This window comes from Palaemon carinicauda, chromosome 1 (genome assembly GCF_036898095.1).
Source record: "Palaemon carinicauda isolate YSFRI2023 chromosome 1, ASM3689809v2, whole genome shotgun sequence".
NCBI lineage: Eukaryota > Metazoa > Arthropoda > Malacostraca > Decapoda > Palaemonidae > Palaemon > Palaemon carinicauda.
Genome location: NC_090725.1, coordinates 109,458,027 through 109,474,941, shown reverse-complemented (window position 1 = coordinate 109,474,941; position 16,915 = coordinate 109,458,027). Strand labels below are relative to the sequence as shown.

The window sequence follows — 16,915 nt, the reverse complement described above, 5'->3', positions numbered from 1 at the left end:
ATGTGTTGGCAAAGGCAAAATGAGCTGTAACCAGAAAGAGGGATCCACTGTAGTACTGTCTGGGCAGTCAAAGGACCCAATAACTCTCTAGCGGTAGTATCTGCAGTCATGGGAGAATTTTAATGGGGAAGTCTTGACTTGCCTGCCGAGTTCCTTACACTAGCCTAAGTTCCATAATTGGGTCTAGTGGTCTTAATTACATAGTGTTCCTACCCTATTTCAAACCCTAACCTAACTCCTAAAATGGTAAAGTGAGGTCTATTGAAACTACTCAGGATCTACCAGAATCAAGAAAAAATTTTCGCAATATGAGGCGAAAAAATCTTTGCATCTCGTTTCGCATCATTTAAAATTCATATGCAAATACATTCATATCAAGAGGTATCACTGTAATTGATTTGGTGACAATCAAAATTATTAGGTACATCAAGATATACCATTTAGAGACGAGCCATAGTCCAGTATTTTGAATAACTTTATAAAGCAATCTGGAGTGCTGTATTTTGATGTGGTTTTTTAAAAGTAATCTAGACAAGGTTAGTACAGTAAATCTTAACTATGGTATATTTCTTCCAATTAGATTTATTCTATTTCTTTCCCTCACTGGTATCCCACCTCCAGTAGAGTGTGAAAGTCAGCAATATGAGCATCAAGCGAGGCTCAGAAATAAGAGGTCGTATTTCTATACTGACCATCCTCCCCAGTGCCTTTTGGTATCAAGAGGGTAGGGATAATTTCTAGTTCAAAAACTGAAGAGACAAAGAGACTGGCGTGTCAGTTATCACTTACAGCTACAATGTTCTTTCCTTTACTAAGAGCATGTGTTTAAGGGAAAGCAAAAAGGAAAATATTTGAATTTTAAAGTTTAACAGAAGAAGCAACATAAACATCAGAAGAATATAGAAATAGGATATTTGATTATTAAATTTTTATTTTAACTAGTTTTGCAGTTGATGTTGATACATGCAGCCCAATACTCAAAATATACAGTAGTTTCCATCTTGCTTGCAAATAGCTAAAATATAATTTTTTTGTATAGTTAAAAAGGGATTTTGACGAAGGAAAAATCTATTTCTGGGTGAGGAACCTGTGTCGCTCCGTGAATTGCTCCTTAAAGCACCATTTCAAAGGTATAAATACTGCTAAATATACCAGAGAAAAAATGCATGGAATGCTAGGAATATAAAATATGATTTTTGCATATATATAGTTAAAATATAATTTTTGCATATGGTTTAAATATCATTTTCTTTCAGGTCATAGGAGAAAATAATCTAGAAAATTACCCATTCAAAGCAAGAACCAAGTCAACCCCAGACTACGTTCGCCAATTCCTCCATCTTAGAGGACGCACAAACTTCAGTTCATTACTTCGGGTCAGGTCACAGGTACTTTGCTTTTAATTCTATGGTTATTAAAAAAGGTGTTACCATTTGCTTTGTTTTATTGTGTAAAAAGGTAATGAAGTATTTGGATGAGAAAAATATGTATGGTGGCCAGCGTGTTTGGTTTTTCTTGGGGAAAAGTTATGGCATATTTAGATGAGAAAAATATGTATGATTACCCAATTAATTTTGTCTTATAATTAGTTCTAATATTCTTTAGATCCTACAGTATTTGCAAGAGTAGATATTTTCCAATGTGAGTATTGGTAAAGAAATAAAAATACAGGTGGTATCATGGTTCCATATGATTGTAGAACCGTAGATTTAGATTGATTTTGGTGAAAATCTTTTGTGGTATAGCTTATTGTTGGAAGTTTTCAGCTGAGAAGTAGATTACAATAGAAATTAAAGGAACAAAGTAATAGCTCCTTTAGTCTAAATGATCATGCACTTTTACGTTCTTTAGATAAGGCCATTTTGTGAAAAGATAATTTTTTCCAAAAGGTTGCACTTTTGTCCTTCGTAAAAGTAACTATTAATTATGTTAAGCCAAAGTAGATATTAATTTTGTTAATTCAAAGGTCTGTAAATATCCGGACGAATCCGACAGCAATATCAAGGTATACATAAAATAAGAAAGGGATACCAAGCAGACTTAACATGGCTAAGGAAGAAAATGGGGTATTATAAAACGGATATTTGACTACAGTGATATTCCCAGAGAATTTACCTTTAGGTCTCCAGAATTCTAACTCCTGGCGCGAATATCCTTAAAATTTTTCTTAAGGATATCGCATAAATCATTGGACGTATATCTTGATACGACACATAGCAATCTTCACCCCGAATAGCGTTTTTGCTTCGAGGGGGAAAGGGGCAAAAATAGAAGGGGAGCCGTTATCAAGGTACCCTTCCTCCCGTACTACTACTGAGTATCTAGATGGCGCTGTATGTCAACCTAGCGCGCTATTCCTTGTAGTGTTGAGCATGGTGCTACAGATATAGTAATTTTGGGAGGGATCCTTCCAAGGCCTTTTCGTGTAGATAAGGAGGGCGGGTCCATCAGGACGACATGGCTATCTCACCCAAAAATAGATTTTTCGCGTTGCTCAAAATCCATTTTTTGGGCTCAGGCCATGTTGTCCTGATGGAAGTTTACCAGAGAATTACTAGAAAGTACTGTATCTGTGGATTTTTAAAATCCCTTAACCTTGGGACAGTTTTTTCCCTTTGGTCATCCAGATCATTGAGACATGACGTTACTGTTATACGTCATTACTGCTAAACATAAACCATGTTAGTGCTTCCTGCCCCCCTGCAGGGAAGAGTCATACTAGACGTAGGAAAGGAGTCTCAATGTTTGCATATAACATATAAACAAACATAGCATTAACTACATACAGTTCTCGCTGTATGTATAACGCATGGAACGAGCATTGCCAGAAAATGTTTGTATCCGTATGAGAACAAAAGGTATTAGCTATACATATTGTTCATAAGAAAATATATGCAGTTTATGGCCGCGGGGGCATAAAAGCAATTAGAATAGCGCCAACGTTATTCCTGCGTGTCGTAAGAGGCGACTAAAAGGGACGGGACGAGGGGGCTGGGAACCCCCTCTCCTGTATAAAAATCCTACGAGGCATCAACAAAGAGATGGAGCTGGGGGGAAAGTGACAGCTCCCCGCACTCTAGTTTTGGGGTGTCTGAATGTGCGTGGATGTAGTACGATAGAGAGTAAAAGATGTGAGATTGGAAGTATGTTTAGAAGTAGAAGGATGGATGTATTGGCCTTGTGTGAGACAAAGATGAAAGGAAAGGGTGAAGTGATGTTTGGTGAAATGTCTGGTAGAGTGTCTGGGATTGAAAGGGGAAGAGCGAGAGAGGGTGTGGCTTTATTGCTGAGTGAATGGATGACAGGTAAAGTAGTGGAATGGAAGGAGATATCATCTAGGTTAATGTGGGTAAGGGTTAGGTTGAGTAGGGAATGTTGGGCGTTTGTCAGTGCGTATGGGCCAGGTAGTGAGAAAAGTGAAGAAGAGCGGAATGAGTTCTGGAATGAATTAACTAGGTGTGTAGAAGGACTGGGTAGAAGGAATTATGTAGTTGTCATGGGTGACTTAAATGCTAGAGTGGGCGCTGGAGAGGTAGAAGGTGTCATTGGGAAGTATGGCGTACCAGGTGAAAATGAGAGTGGTGAGAGACTGGTAGATGTGTGCGTTGAACAAGAGATGGTAATAAGTGCTAGCTTTTTTAAAAAGAAAGATAAAAATAAGTATACATGGGTAAGAGTGGCAAATGGAAGAGTAGTAGAAAGGGCATTAATGGATTATGTGTTGATAACTAAAAGAATGTTTGGAAGATTGAAAGACGTGCACGTGTTTAGGGGTATGGCTAACGGTATGTCTGATCATTTTTTGGTGGAAGGAAAATTAGTTGTAGTAAAAGAGTGGGGGAATAGAGTAGGTGGATGTAAAAGGGAGCTCGTGAGGGTTGAAGAGCTAATAAAACCGGGGGTAAAAAGTAAATATCAGGAAAGGTTGAAAATGGCATATGACGAGGTGAGAGTAAGAGAAACTGGTAATTTAGAGAAGGAGTGGAAGTTAGTAAAAGAAAATTTTGTTGGGATTGCAAGTGATGTATGTGGCAAGAAGGTTGTTGGAGGCAGCATGAGGAAGGGCAGTGAATGTTGGAATGAAGGAGTGAAGGTAAAAGTGGAAGAGAAAAAGAGGGCTTTTGAAGAATGGCTGCAGAGTAACAGTATAGAGAAGTATGAAAAATATAGAGAGAAAAATGTGGAAGTAAAGCGCAAGGTACGTGAGGCAAAGAGGGCAGCTGACCTGAGGTGGGGTCAGGGATTGGGTCAGTCATATGAAGAGAATAAAAAGTTTTGGAAAGAAGTGAAGAGAGTAAGGAAGGCTGGTGCAATAATTGAAGAGACAGTGAAAGATGGAAATGGAAGGTTGTTAAAAGGAGAGGAGGCAAGAAGGTGGGCGGAATATTTTGAAAGTTTGCTGAATGTTGAGGATAATAGGGAGGCAGATATAATTGCTGTTCCAGGTATTGTGGTGCCAGTGATGGGAGATGAGAATGAGAGAGAGATTACAATAGAGGAAATGAGGAGAGCACTAGATGAAACAAGAGTAGGAAAAGCATCTGGTATGGATGGTGTGAAAGCTGAGATGTTGAAGGAAGGGGGTGTGACTGTACTTGAATGGTTGGTGAGATTGTTTAATATGTGTTTTGTGTTGTCAATGGTACCAGTAGATTGGGTTTGTGCATGTATTGTACCACTATATAAGGGTAAGGGAGATGTGCACGAGTGTTGTAATTCAAGAGGTATTAGTTTGTTGAGTGTAGTTGGAAAAGTGTATGGTAGAGTAATGATTAATAGGATTAAGGATAAAACAGAGAATGCAATCTTGGAAGTACAGGGTGGTTTTTAGAAGAGGTAGGGGTTGTATGAATCAGATTTTTACAGTTAGGCAGATATGCGAGAAATATTTAGCAAAAGGTAAGGAGGTGTATGTTGCGTTTATGGATCTGGAGAAAGCATATGATAGAGTTGATAGGGAAGCAATGTGGAATATGATCAGGTTATATGGAGTTGGTGGAAGGTTGTTGCAAGCAGTGAAAAGTTTCTACAAAGGTAGTAAAGCATGTGTTAGAATAGGAAATGAAGTGATAGATTGGTTTCCGGTGAGAGTGGGGCTGAGACAGGGATGTGTGATGTCGCCGTGGTTGTTTAACTTGTATGTTGATGGAGTGGTGAGAGAGGTGAATGCTTGAGTGCTTGGACGAGGATTAAAACTGGTAGGTGAGAATGACCATGAATGGGAGGTAAATCAGTTGTTGTTTGCGGATGATACTGTACTGGTAGCAGACACAGAAGAGAAACTTGACCGACTAGTGACAGAATTTGGAAGGGTGTGTGAGAGAAGTTAGTTGAGAGTTAATGTGGGTAAGAGTAAGCTTATGAGATGTACGAGAAGGGAAGGTGGTGCAAGGTTGAATGTCATGTTGAATGGAGAGTTACTTGAGGAGGTGGATCAGTTTAAGTACTTGGGGTCTGTTGTTGCAGCAAATGGTGGAGTGGAAGCAGATGTACGTCAGAGTGTGAATGAAGGTTGCAAAGTGTTAGGGGCAGTTAAGGGAGTAGTAAAAAATAGAGGGTTGGGCATGAATGTAAAGAGAGTTCTATATGAAAAAGTGATTGTACCAACTGTGATGTATGGATCGGAGTTGTGGGGAATGAAAGTGACGGAGAGACAGAAATTGAATGTGTTTGAGATGAAGTGTCTAAGGAGTATGGCTGGTGTATCTCGAGTAGATAGGGTTAGGAACGAAGTGGTGAGGGAGAGAACGGGTGTAAGAAATGAGTTAGCGGCTAGAGGGGATATGAATGTGTTGAGGTGGTTTGGCCATGTTGAGAGAATGGAAGATGGCTGTCTGCTAAAGAAGGTGATGAATGCAAGAGTTGATGGGAGAAGCACAAGAGGAAGGCCAAGGTTTGGGTGGATGGATGGAGTGAAGAAAGCTCTGGGTGATAGGAGGATAGATGTGAGAGAGACAAGAGAGCGTGCTAGAAATAGGAATGAATGGCGAGTGATTGTGACGCAGTTCCGGTAGGCCCTGCTGCTTCCTCTGGGCTCCTTAGATGACCGTGGAGGTAGCAGCAGTAGGGGATTCAGCATTATGAAGCTTCATCTGTGGTGGATAATGTGGGAGGTTGGGCTGTGGCACCCTAGCAGAACCAGCTGAACTCTGTTGAGTCCCTGGTTAGGCTGGAGGAACATAGAGAGTAGAGGTCCCCTTTTTTGTTTTGTTTCATTTGTTGATGTCGGCTACCCCCCAAATTTTGGGGAAGTTCCTTTGGTATATGTATGTATGTATTAAAGGGTAATAAAACTCTGATATATTTTTATTGAAAATCAATTGTAGGGCGAAATAAGACGCAAATACACACTGATAATTTATTGGTAATAATTGACCAACATGAAGTAACATGTATAACTTAAATGTTAATGAATGCAATAAAAAACATATCCAACAATCAAAGCACAGAAAATATTTTTTTTCACCTGAAAGGGAAAAGATATGCCACTGTAAATCTGAAAATTTGCTTAATTTTCTAGTATGCATTTCTGTGATATTGAATGTCTATTTCACACTGTTAGTACACACGGCACAATTGTTATCTATATGTTTCTTCACCTCAACTAAATAAAACAGTCCTTAATGTCACCTTGGTGACATTTATTTCAAGTATTGCACTGAGAGGTGTCAACACGTTCACCCGTTTTATTGATGGTCCCAATCAATTCACTGTTCATCGCAGCACTAGACGACAAGTTTTAGTGCACTACCTGCCGCCACCACGTATCGCTTGAGTTCATGCACTTGCTTCGCATAATGCTTGTAGAACACTCTGGATGACTTCCATCCGGTGCATGAGCGCAGACGCTCAAAATCCATATACTGAAAAAAAGTTCAGTGATGAAGCGATTTTTCTTGGATCATGACCTGCGGGTGTACTGTCAGGATCCGCTCTGCGAATGAAATAGGTGATTTTTGCCCATAGTTGTTTTAGGGATAGGTTTGATCCTGAGGTTTCTCCTTTAAAGAGCTGTCCTCCCCTGAAGTCTGAAGTTCTTCGAAGATAGACCTTTAGACACTCCACTGGACACAGCGAGACATCTTCCTTCAGAGGGCAGATTCTCCAGGGACCCCATCTTTTGGTGGGCAGCTCATTCTTAGCAAGAAATGTTGGATTAGGAAAAAGATTCGGTTCTCCCACTTCTGTAAACTGAATACAGTGGTACCTCTACATACGAATTTAATTCGTTCCACAACCGACTTCGGATGTAGAAAATGTTCGGATGTAGAAACGAATTTTCCCTTAAGAATACATGGTAATTCATTTAATTCGTTCCTCAGCACCAATTAGAGATTTCCTCTTGAAAATCCCTGAAACAGCGAGGTGCCGTTCAACATCTATGCTGCGTAAGCTACTACTACCAACCCAACCCACGCTAGTGAACTCACTTCTATTATAGCACCCGTACTGGATATGTCTCACGTTTTTTTGTCTGGTGTTTCTTTGGTGTTTTCTCTGCTTTTCGCTCTGATGTCGGACTCTCAGGTCTCCCCATCAGTGTTAAGTACCAGATCTATGAGTTTTGAGCTTTGGGAGGTAGCATTGCCTTTTATTGTTAATTATTCGAGTGTTATTGTCTCGATGTTCCGACCGTCCGAGTTCTTTTGGCGTGCTCCCCTCCCTTGCTCGTCACGTTTCACAATGAGTTTCATTACTGATCGTTATCCGTTTCGAACATTATTTGGAGTTATTTCACCATTACACCTATTTTTATTGTGAGTCTATTAGATCCAGTTTAATTTTTAGATCATCTATTCATCATAGCTTGTTCTCGGTTGGCATGCCTGCCTTCGGGCTTAGTCTAGTTGGTTTCGCTGATGCCTTATTTATTGTCAGTTTCAATATTCATCATTGTTTACGCTACGATTACCATCTAGTATCATTATTTAGTTCGAGTGGGACTCTCGAGACACGGATATTTTATTACGAGAGGCAGTTATTAGCATCTTACTGTCGACATCTATCCGCAGTAGATTCAGTTGGTACCCCTGATCAGAGCGTCTCACCCTCTCTACAGGCTCCCCGTCATACCCCCCCCCCTGCCATCTCCTGCGTCCCTCTCTTACTGATTTGTTTTACGCATGCTTATTCCAGTTCAATGCTTACATTACTTGATATTTAGTTGATCATTATTACTGTTCTGTTATGATCTCCGTTTGTTCCGTATCCGATTACAAACCAGGCTTTTATGTACAGTACTTAGTTATATCGGACAGGTTGGTATTCCTGTCTCATATTATCACGTGATCTCCTTGTTCCCCCTCATGGACTTGTTCTCGCTTCCCCACTATCTCACCCCAACCCAGGGGTCCCTCTCCTACTGTTCATTGTGTGTGTGGTTTAACTCTACGGCCGAGTCTTCTCGTACCTCAGTTCTCCCACCACCTTCCCCTCCCCCTCATCCGTACGGGGATTTATTACGACTCACTAGTGGGTGGCAAGTCTTTCCCCCGGGGTTTTCATCCAGTACACATGTACCTGGTCGTTCCCGTTTTCTTCCCCGCCGCCCTGATTGGCCATCAGCGGCGGGGAGAGAGAACTAGGCTCGGCCGGGTTGCAATTTTATTATTTCCGTACTCGACGGAATCCGTATTACAGTATTTTAAATTACACCCTGGATATGGAGAGTTATTGTGTTTGTTAGGATACAAGTATGTTCCGCAACCTACGGAACTTCCTTTATGATTAATTCTTACCAGTTTTACATTTAGTGCTTTGTGCTACCAGTTTTCCCGTCCGTCCCGTGTGTCACGGAACTGTCCTGTTTTCTCCCGTTACTGGGGAATCTTGCTATGAAAGTTTGAATTTAATGAGAGTGTCTTACGACAGATTGCTAGGCCTCCGACCCCCCCCGCAACTGCTTCCCGGGTCTGACGGGACTGATTTTGATATTACGACTCTACTCTTTTACATTATGGACGGGAAACTATCTTTTGCCATGGACAATTCACTTTGAAATGATCATAATACGGAACTAAAAATTTTTTTCTCAGAGGTTTATTTTCTAGGATTACTGTTACATATCCTTATTCTACATTTAAGTGCATCCTGACTTAAGTTTAATATCCGGCCCCCCCGGGACCTCTCTGAGATATCTTAACTGTTAAAAATATTCTCATAGCTTATATTCAAGTGTACCCTGACTTATCTTACCCGGTCCCACCGGGTCCCTCTGAGATATCTTAAGCTTACATACCATGATCCTATATGCCGAAGTGCATGCTGATTTAATTTTAATACCTGGACCCCCCGGGTTCCTTTGTAAGATATCTATTATGGGGTACTCATGGATCATTCCTATTACAGATGGCCCGTTGCCAAATGACAGCCTGCGCGGCCGTTCTCTAGCAACCCTGCGGCCACGAAGTGTGTAGGTCCCATGCCGACTGTGGTGTCCAGATGGACGGCATGGTGGTTTGGCACCCGGACAACTGCTTCATATGCTATGCGTTGATCTCCACCCTCTCCTCGGATTCGGTGAGTTTCTCTCGGTTTCGATGCAATCTTATGCATGGTTTAACCTTTATTTCCATGTCTGTTTTCTTACAATTTTGGTCGATTCATTCCTTGATAATAACTATATCCTTACTCCTCCGGATCTCTCAGTCTGCTAAGACTTCAGCCCGGGCAACCCTGAAAGTCTGGGTAGGTGGCTTTGCTCGAAACGTAAAGGCAAAGTAGCCTTATGTACTATCGGAGGAGTATTGCAACCTAGTATACCCGAATGCTAAACCATCGGCAGCAGTTTCCAGGGATGTTGCGGCCCCCATCATCGCCGACATTAACGCAATGATCGGCCTCCCTACAGATTTAGGACCTTCCAACGACCCTATCACTGACGACGTCGCCGCTATGAACCGGGACGTGGAACCTATGGCTCTTGATGAGCCAGAACCAGGTAGGGAGGTAGGTAAGGCAGGTGGGTCTCGGGCTAAGATTCCTCTCCTTAGTCTTCGACGTTGTCAGACCAAATGAGCCAGTCGTCTAGGTATGCAGCTACCTGAATTCCTTGGATTTGTAACACCTGGATTACTGTTTCTGCCAACTTTGTGAAAATTCTGGGAGCAATATTGAGCCCGAATGGCATTACTTTGAATGTGTAGGCCTGGTTGCCTAGTTTGAATCCTAGGAATGGACTGAAGTGCCTTGCTACCGGAACGTGATAGTAGGTATCTGTAAGATCTATGGAGCGCAATGTCCCTAGACTGGAACACTTGGGAGAAGATTTACTTGTTCCCACCAGTAAATCTGCTGATGAAGGTGCTGGACAAACTCCGGACTTTCAGGGGACAAGTGGCTCTCGTGGCTCCCAATTGGCCCAAGAGCAATTGGTTTCCTCTGATGCTGGAATTGGGTCTCCATCCCCATCAGATACCCAACCCAATTCTGATGCAAATAGTACAAACTTGCACTGTGTTCGCTTCCTCAAACATTCAGAGTGCCCTAGCTTTATGGACTTCATGAAATTTGCAGCCCAAAAAGGTGCAGACATCGATCCGCAAAATACTTTATTTTTGGAGTCTGACAAAAGGGATTCCACCCTTCGCCAATACGATTCAGCGGTTAGGAAGCTTGCAAAATTTTTGAAAGATTCAAGGTCGAATTAATGACTATGAATCTGACTGTAACTTTCTTCAGATCCCTTTTTGAGTCAGGTCTGGCAGCCAACACTATTACCACGCTTAAATCTGCTCTAAAGAAGATTTTCCATATTGGGTTTAACATACACCTAACAGATCCACTATTCTCATCAATCCCAAACGCCTGCGCCAGATTGAAACCATCTATTCGCCCTAGCTCGGTTTCCTGGTTTTTTAATGGTGTCCTCAAGTTGGCATCTGAGACCCTCAATGACTCATGTGATTATATACCCTTGCTAAGGAAGACCTTATTCCTTATGAGCCTAGCTTCTGGCGCCAGAATATCAGAACTTGCAGCCTTGACTAGGGACCCTGGCCATATTGAATTTCTCTCGTCAGGGGAAGTTCTCCTCTCTCCTGACAAAGTTTTCTTGGCCGGAGGTGAGAATCCCCAGGATAGGTGGTCCTTCTGGAAGAGTGTTCCGCTTCCTCCGGACCCATCACTGTGTCCCGTAAGCACCCTGAAATCCTGCTTAAATAGAACTTCCTATAAGTCCTCAGGGCCCTTATTCATCAGAGAACATGGTGGTACCATTACCATCAAAGGGATCAGGCAACAAATTTTATATTTCATTAAACAGGCTAATCCTGATTCATTCCCCCATGTCCATGATATACAAGCTGTAGCTACCTCAGTTAACTACTTTCATTACATGAATTTCTACATGAATTTCACTGAACTTACTAAATATACAGGCTGGAAGTCCCCAACAGTATTTAAGTGACACTATTTAAAGCCTCTGGAAGCCCTTAAATTTGCTACAGTAGCAGAGGGGAATGTGGTTCCACCTGAACATGCTGAGTCTTAACTAACCATGTCTTGCTATCTTCTTCCTCTTACCTGCCTTACTTACAGTTCCTACCTTGGTTTTTGGTTTTGTTTTACCTGAGCTTTACTAGTACAGTGTAACATTTTATTATATCAATTGCTCTTATGCCACGAATTGATTTTGTTGTTTTCACTCACCTTAAGAGAGTGATTTCATGTTATCTTTATTACTTTTTAATATTAGAGAGGATATACCTCTATTCTTATATACATTTATTGAGTAAACCATTTGATGTTACCATGTCTTTAATTGTTTTCCTCTCAGGTTATTTCCAAGTTTGGGACCATTTCTCTTGTAATATTTCACTGGGCGGCACAGGTTGAGCCCAGAAAAGGGATTTTGACGAAGGAAAAATCTATTTCTGGGCGAGAGACCTGTGCCGCCCAGTGAACCCACCCTCGAAATCCCTCCCTGCTTGGGCCCCAAACTTGGGGTGCTATAGGGAGTGAGTTCACTAGGGTGGGTTGGGTTGGTAGTAGTAGCTTACGCAGCATAGATGTTGAACGGCACCTCGCTGTTTCAGGGATTTTGAAGAGGAAATCTCTAATTGGTGCGAGGCCTCTGGTTATGATTTATCTCGCCCCAGTAATATACCGACACCTTATATAGGTGAGCGAGCTGGGTTCAACCTGGCATTCCTATGCAATTTTTCTCTGGTAATATATAGTAGTTATATAGCTTGGAAATAGTGCTTAGGGAGCATTTCACTGGGCGGCACAGGTCTCTCGCCCAGAAATACACTTTTCCTTCGTCAAAATCCCTTTTTATTGCCACTTTACCTTAGAGACAGGCCAACGCAGGTGTAGGATTTGCTATGCCAGGAGGAGACGGACGATCGGCGAGAAGGTAGACATGGTGTTAACATTTTCTTTAAATAAATACTCTCTCTCTCTCTCTCTCTCTCTCTCTCTCTCTCTCTCTCTCTCTCTCTCTCTCTCTCTCTCTCTCTCTCTCTCTCTCTCTCTCTCTCTGTTCTTCTTCACTGTTAGTGTTAGAGATGTCTATTAATTTTTCTGAGAGAGAGAGAGAGAGAGAGAGATTAAACAAAAATGAGAGATTAAACAAAAATGTGTTGTGTACATATGATTTTTAACAGCGTTAACGAGTTGAAAGACAGTTAAATGTAACTAAAAAAACAATATCAGTGAATCTGAATTCCTTTATTAACTAAAACAAATATTGATACAAACACACTCGAGTGCGTATGCGCAAACACACACACACGCACGAGGAGACATGATCGGCGAAGAGGTAGAGATGGTGACTGCGATAACATACCGTAACTTACACTACGGAAATTTTAATCTAACTTAGCTTATTATTTTTTTTTTTTTTTTATATTTCATATTTTTTACATTTTTTTTTCTTTTGATTTTTTATTTTCATCACTTTCAGTGACGAGTTACGGTATGTTATCGCAGTCACCATCTCTACCTCCTCCCCGACCGTTTCTCTTACTGCGTAGCAATTCTTGCACCTGTGTGTGTGTGTTTGTGCATACGCACACGAGTGTGTTTGTATCAATATTTGTTTTAGTTAATAAAGGAATTCAGATTAGCTGTTATTACTTTCTTAGTTACATTTAATTGTTTTTCAACTCATTGACGCTGTTAAAAATCATATGTACTCTAACCACATTTTTGTTTAATCTATCTCTCTCTCAAAAAAAAAAATAATAGACATATATAACACTATAACAGCGAAGAAGAACAAGAGAGAGAGAGAGAGAGAGAGAGAGAGAGAGAGAGAGAGAGAGAGAGAGAGAGAGATTTTATTTAAAGAACATGTTAATGCTATGTTTAGAGAGAAACAGAAAAAGAGAGAAGTCTTAATTAAAAGAGCTTGTTAATGCTATCTTGGTTTTCTTTGCTTCACTTTTTTCTTTCTTTCTGTTCATCACGCTGGCCCTTCTCACAAATGATCGTTGCCAACAATCTCTTTGTCCTTTATCCCTATCAACAAAAGGCGTTCTATCGCTTCCAGGGTATTGCTACGATGTCGTGTAATAATGGTGATCCCCTTCGGTGGTTATTTGCTTTAATGGCTGCCTTCAGCTTGATGATCCTCGAGATCATAGGCCTATTCCGGCCATATTATTTAGCCATACAGTATCACTCACATGCACACTGCTCTCATGTTTTTCTATAATTTCTTGCTTGAATTCTAATGAAAGAATTGCCTTCTTCGTGTACTGAAACTTAGCTTCTTAGGCACCATGATTATAGGTAAAATCAAAAAGGAAATGTGAGAAAAGGAAGAAAATAAGCACTGTTAATAACAGACCAAACAGAGGACAACCACACGATACACACAAGAACAGAGAACTGAGCACTCGACGCTCAATGGCGTAATGTTTACTTCGTATGTTGGAGCAACACTTCGGATGTCAAGGCAGAAATTTGGTCGAATTTTACTTCGTATGTTGGAAAATTTGTATGTTGGGACATTCGTATGTAGAGGTACCACTGTATGGCCCTCATCTCTGGATAAGGCCACTATTTCACTAACTCTGGCCCTCGAGGCTATAGCAAACAAAAAAATTACCTTTTGAGTCAAGTCTTTCAGAGAGCAATCCTCATTGTTCACTGTTGAAGCAAAGAGTAGGACCTTGTCCAAGGTCCATGAAATAGGCTTTGTAGGGGCTGCAGGCCTAAGTCTAGCACAAGCCTTAGGGACCTTGTTAAAGATTTCGTTTGACAAGTCTACTTGGAAGGCGTATAGCAGAGGTCTAGTCAGAGGCGATTTACACGCGGTTATCGTATTGGCAGCCAGACCTTGTTTATGAAGGTGGATAAAGAAGGACAAACAGAAGTCCATTGAGATTTCTTTTGGTCCTTTTGCTTTGACGAAAGCAACCCACTTTTTCCAAAATGATTCATATTGTCTTCTGGTTGACTTAGACTTATATTCTTCTAAGAAGTCTATACTGCCTTTCGAGATCCCAAATCTTTTCTTTACTGCTAAGGAGAGAAAATCACGAGATGAAGGCTTTGGGTTTTTTGTGATGAAGCGAAGACGGTCGACTTCTGTACCTGTTGAGACAGTACTGGGTCCAACAGAGGGACCAGCCTCAGCTTCAGTTCCAATACTAGAGGGAACCAGTTGCTCTTTGGCCACTTGGGAGCCAGTAGAGCTGCCATTCCCCGAGAGGATCTCAGCTTGTTGAGGACCTTCATTAAGATATTGGTTGGAGGGAACAGGTAGATCCAGTTCCATCTGTTCCAGTCGAGGGACATGGCGTCTATTGCTTCTGCAAGAGGGTTCTCGTATGGGGCCACATAACGAGGTAGCTTCTTGTTGTCGCTCGTCGCGAAGAGGTCGATCTGCAGTTTTGGGACTTGATGTAAGATGAAGGAGAATGATCCTGCGTCTAGGGACCATTCTGACTCTATCGGCATGAGCCTGGATAGAGCGTCCGCCGTCACATTACGGAACCCTTGAGGGTGAACTGCTGATGAATGCCATCTCTTCTTTTCCGCCAGGCGGAAGATGGACAAAATCACTCGGTTGATTTGGGGCGATCTCGAGCCTTGATGATTCAGACATCTCACTATCACCTCGCTGTCCAGGATCAGTCTTATGTGGGCTGATTTGCGAGGGGACAGTTTCTTTAGCGTCAGAAAGACTGCCATGGCCTCCAAAGTGTTGATGTGGAAGGTTTTGAATAGAGAAGACCAAGTCCCTTGGACTTAACATTGATGGGAGTGACCTCCCCATCCTTCCTTCGAGGCATTCGTATGGATGATGACTGAAGGTAGAGGAGGTTACAAGGGTATGGTCCTCTTTAGGTTCTTGGCCTTCGACCATGGCTTGAGAAGTGATCGTAGTCGGGTCGGTATCTGTCTTCTTAGATCTCTTCGAGCGTTCGATGCGTTTCTTCTCCAGACTCCTGACGCATCTTTTAGCTGTGCTCTTAGCACTGGGTCTATCACTGATGCAAACTGGAGAGAGCTCAGTACCCTTTCCTGTTGGTGTCTTGAGATCCTGTCGGATTTCAGTAGTCTCTTGACAGATCCTGCTATTTCTTTCCTCTTCCTTGGGGGAATGGAGAGATGGTGTGACTTTAAGTTCCAATGCATTCCGAGCCATTGAAACTCTTGAGCTGGAGATAATCAAGACTTCTTGACGTTGATCTTGAATCCCAGATGTTCCAAGAAATGGATCACTTTCTTGGATGCTTGCATACACTCCGTCCTGGATGCTGCCCACACCAGCCAGTCGTCCAGGTACGCTACTACCTGGACACCTTCTACGTGTAGTTGTTGAACGACTGCATCTGCAAGCTTTGTAAAAATCCTTGGAGCTATGTTTAGTCCAAAGGGCATGGCTCTGAAGACGTATTTCTTCTTCTGTAGCCTGAATTCTAGGTAGGAGGAGAGAGGGCGGTTGATTGGAATATGCCAGTAAGCATCTGCCAGGTCTATCGAGACTGTGTACGCCCCTTTTGGTAACAGGGTCCTTATGTGTTGAAGGGTTAACATCCTGAACTTGTTGTTTTCTATGAACTTGTTGTTTTCTATGAACTTGTTGAGTGGCGACAAGTCCAGAATGACTCTGAGTTTGTCCGAGTCCTTCTTGGGAACACAAAACAGCCTTCCTTGGAATTTGATGGACTTTGCCCTCCTTATCACCCACTTGCTCAAAAGTTCTATGGTGTATTCTTCCAGTGTGGGGGTGGAGTGTTGGAAGAATTGAGGAAATGGTCTGGAGCCTCCCTCCAGCTCCATCCGAGTCCGTTCTTAATTAGGCTGTGGGCCCGAGGATCGAAGGTCCAACGACCCTGAAATTGTTGGAGTCTTCCTCCTACCCGAAGCAACTCATTGCTTCTGGTTTCCGGAGGATTTACCTCCTTGACCACATCCTCCCTTACCCCCTTTACCTCTTGGGGGGGTATTTAGAGGATCCCCGTTTAGACCCTCTACCCTTGGGACAAAAGGTAGTGGTCTTCCTCTCGAATGCAGGGTTGAACGCTGGTGTCTGGGCAACCAGCTGCTGAGGTACCATCTGATAAGTTGGTTGGGGGTTGAGCCACCATCTGGGGCACTGCGGTCATGGCAACTGTGGGAAGTTGTTGCTGCTGCTGCTGTCTGGCAGGGCGAGAGGGCAACCTGGGTCTTTTAGTCTTCCTATTAGGCTGGGGACCCTCATCCGGGGAAGACTTCCTCTTTGCTGACATGCCCCACTTCTAGAGAAGGTTTCTATTCTCTGTGGCGGCCTTGTCTACGACTTCCTTGACCACTTCACTCGGGAAGAGGTCCTTTCCCCAGATATTGGAAGCTATCAGCTTCCTGGGTTCATGCTTTACTGAAGCAGAAGCAAACACGAACTCCGTACATGCATGTCTGGCTTTGACAAAGCCATACAGGTCCTTGACCACAGTAGCCAAATGCATTTTGGCCACGA

The 16,915-nt window shown here is 42.3% G+C and overlaps 1 protein-coding gene across 1 annotated transcript in view; it reads left to right on the top strand.

The window, feature by feature from the left end:
• The window catches only part of LOC137653733 (asparaginyl-tRNA synthetase-like), a 114,437-nt gene that overhangs the window by 78,262 nt on the left and 19,260 nt on the right, over window positions 1–16,915 (top strand). Inside the window, exon 5 of the mRNA XM_068387386.1 lies at window positions 1,257–1,388. Within this exon, the coding sequence (XP_068243487.1) occupies window positions 1,257–1,388 (132 nt within the window). The remainder of the gene's footprint in view (window positions 1–1,256; window positions 1,389–16,915) is intronic.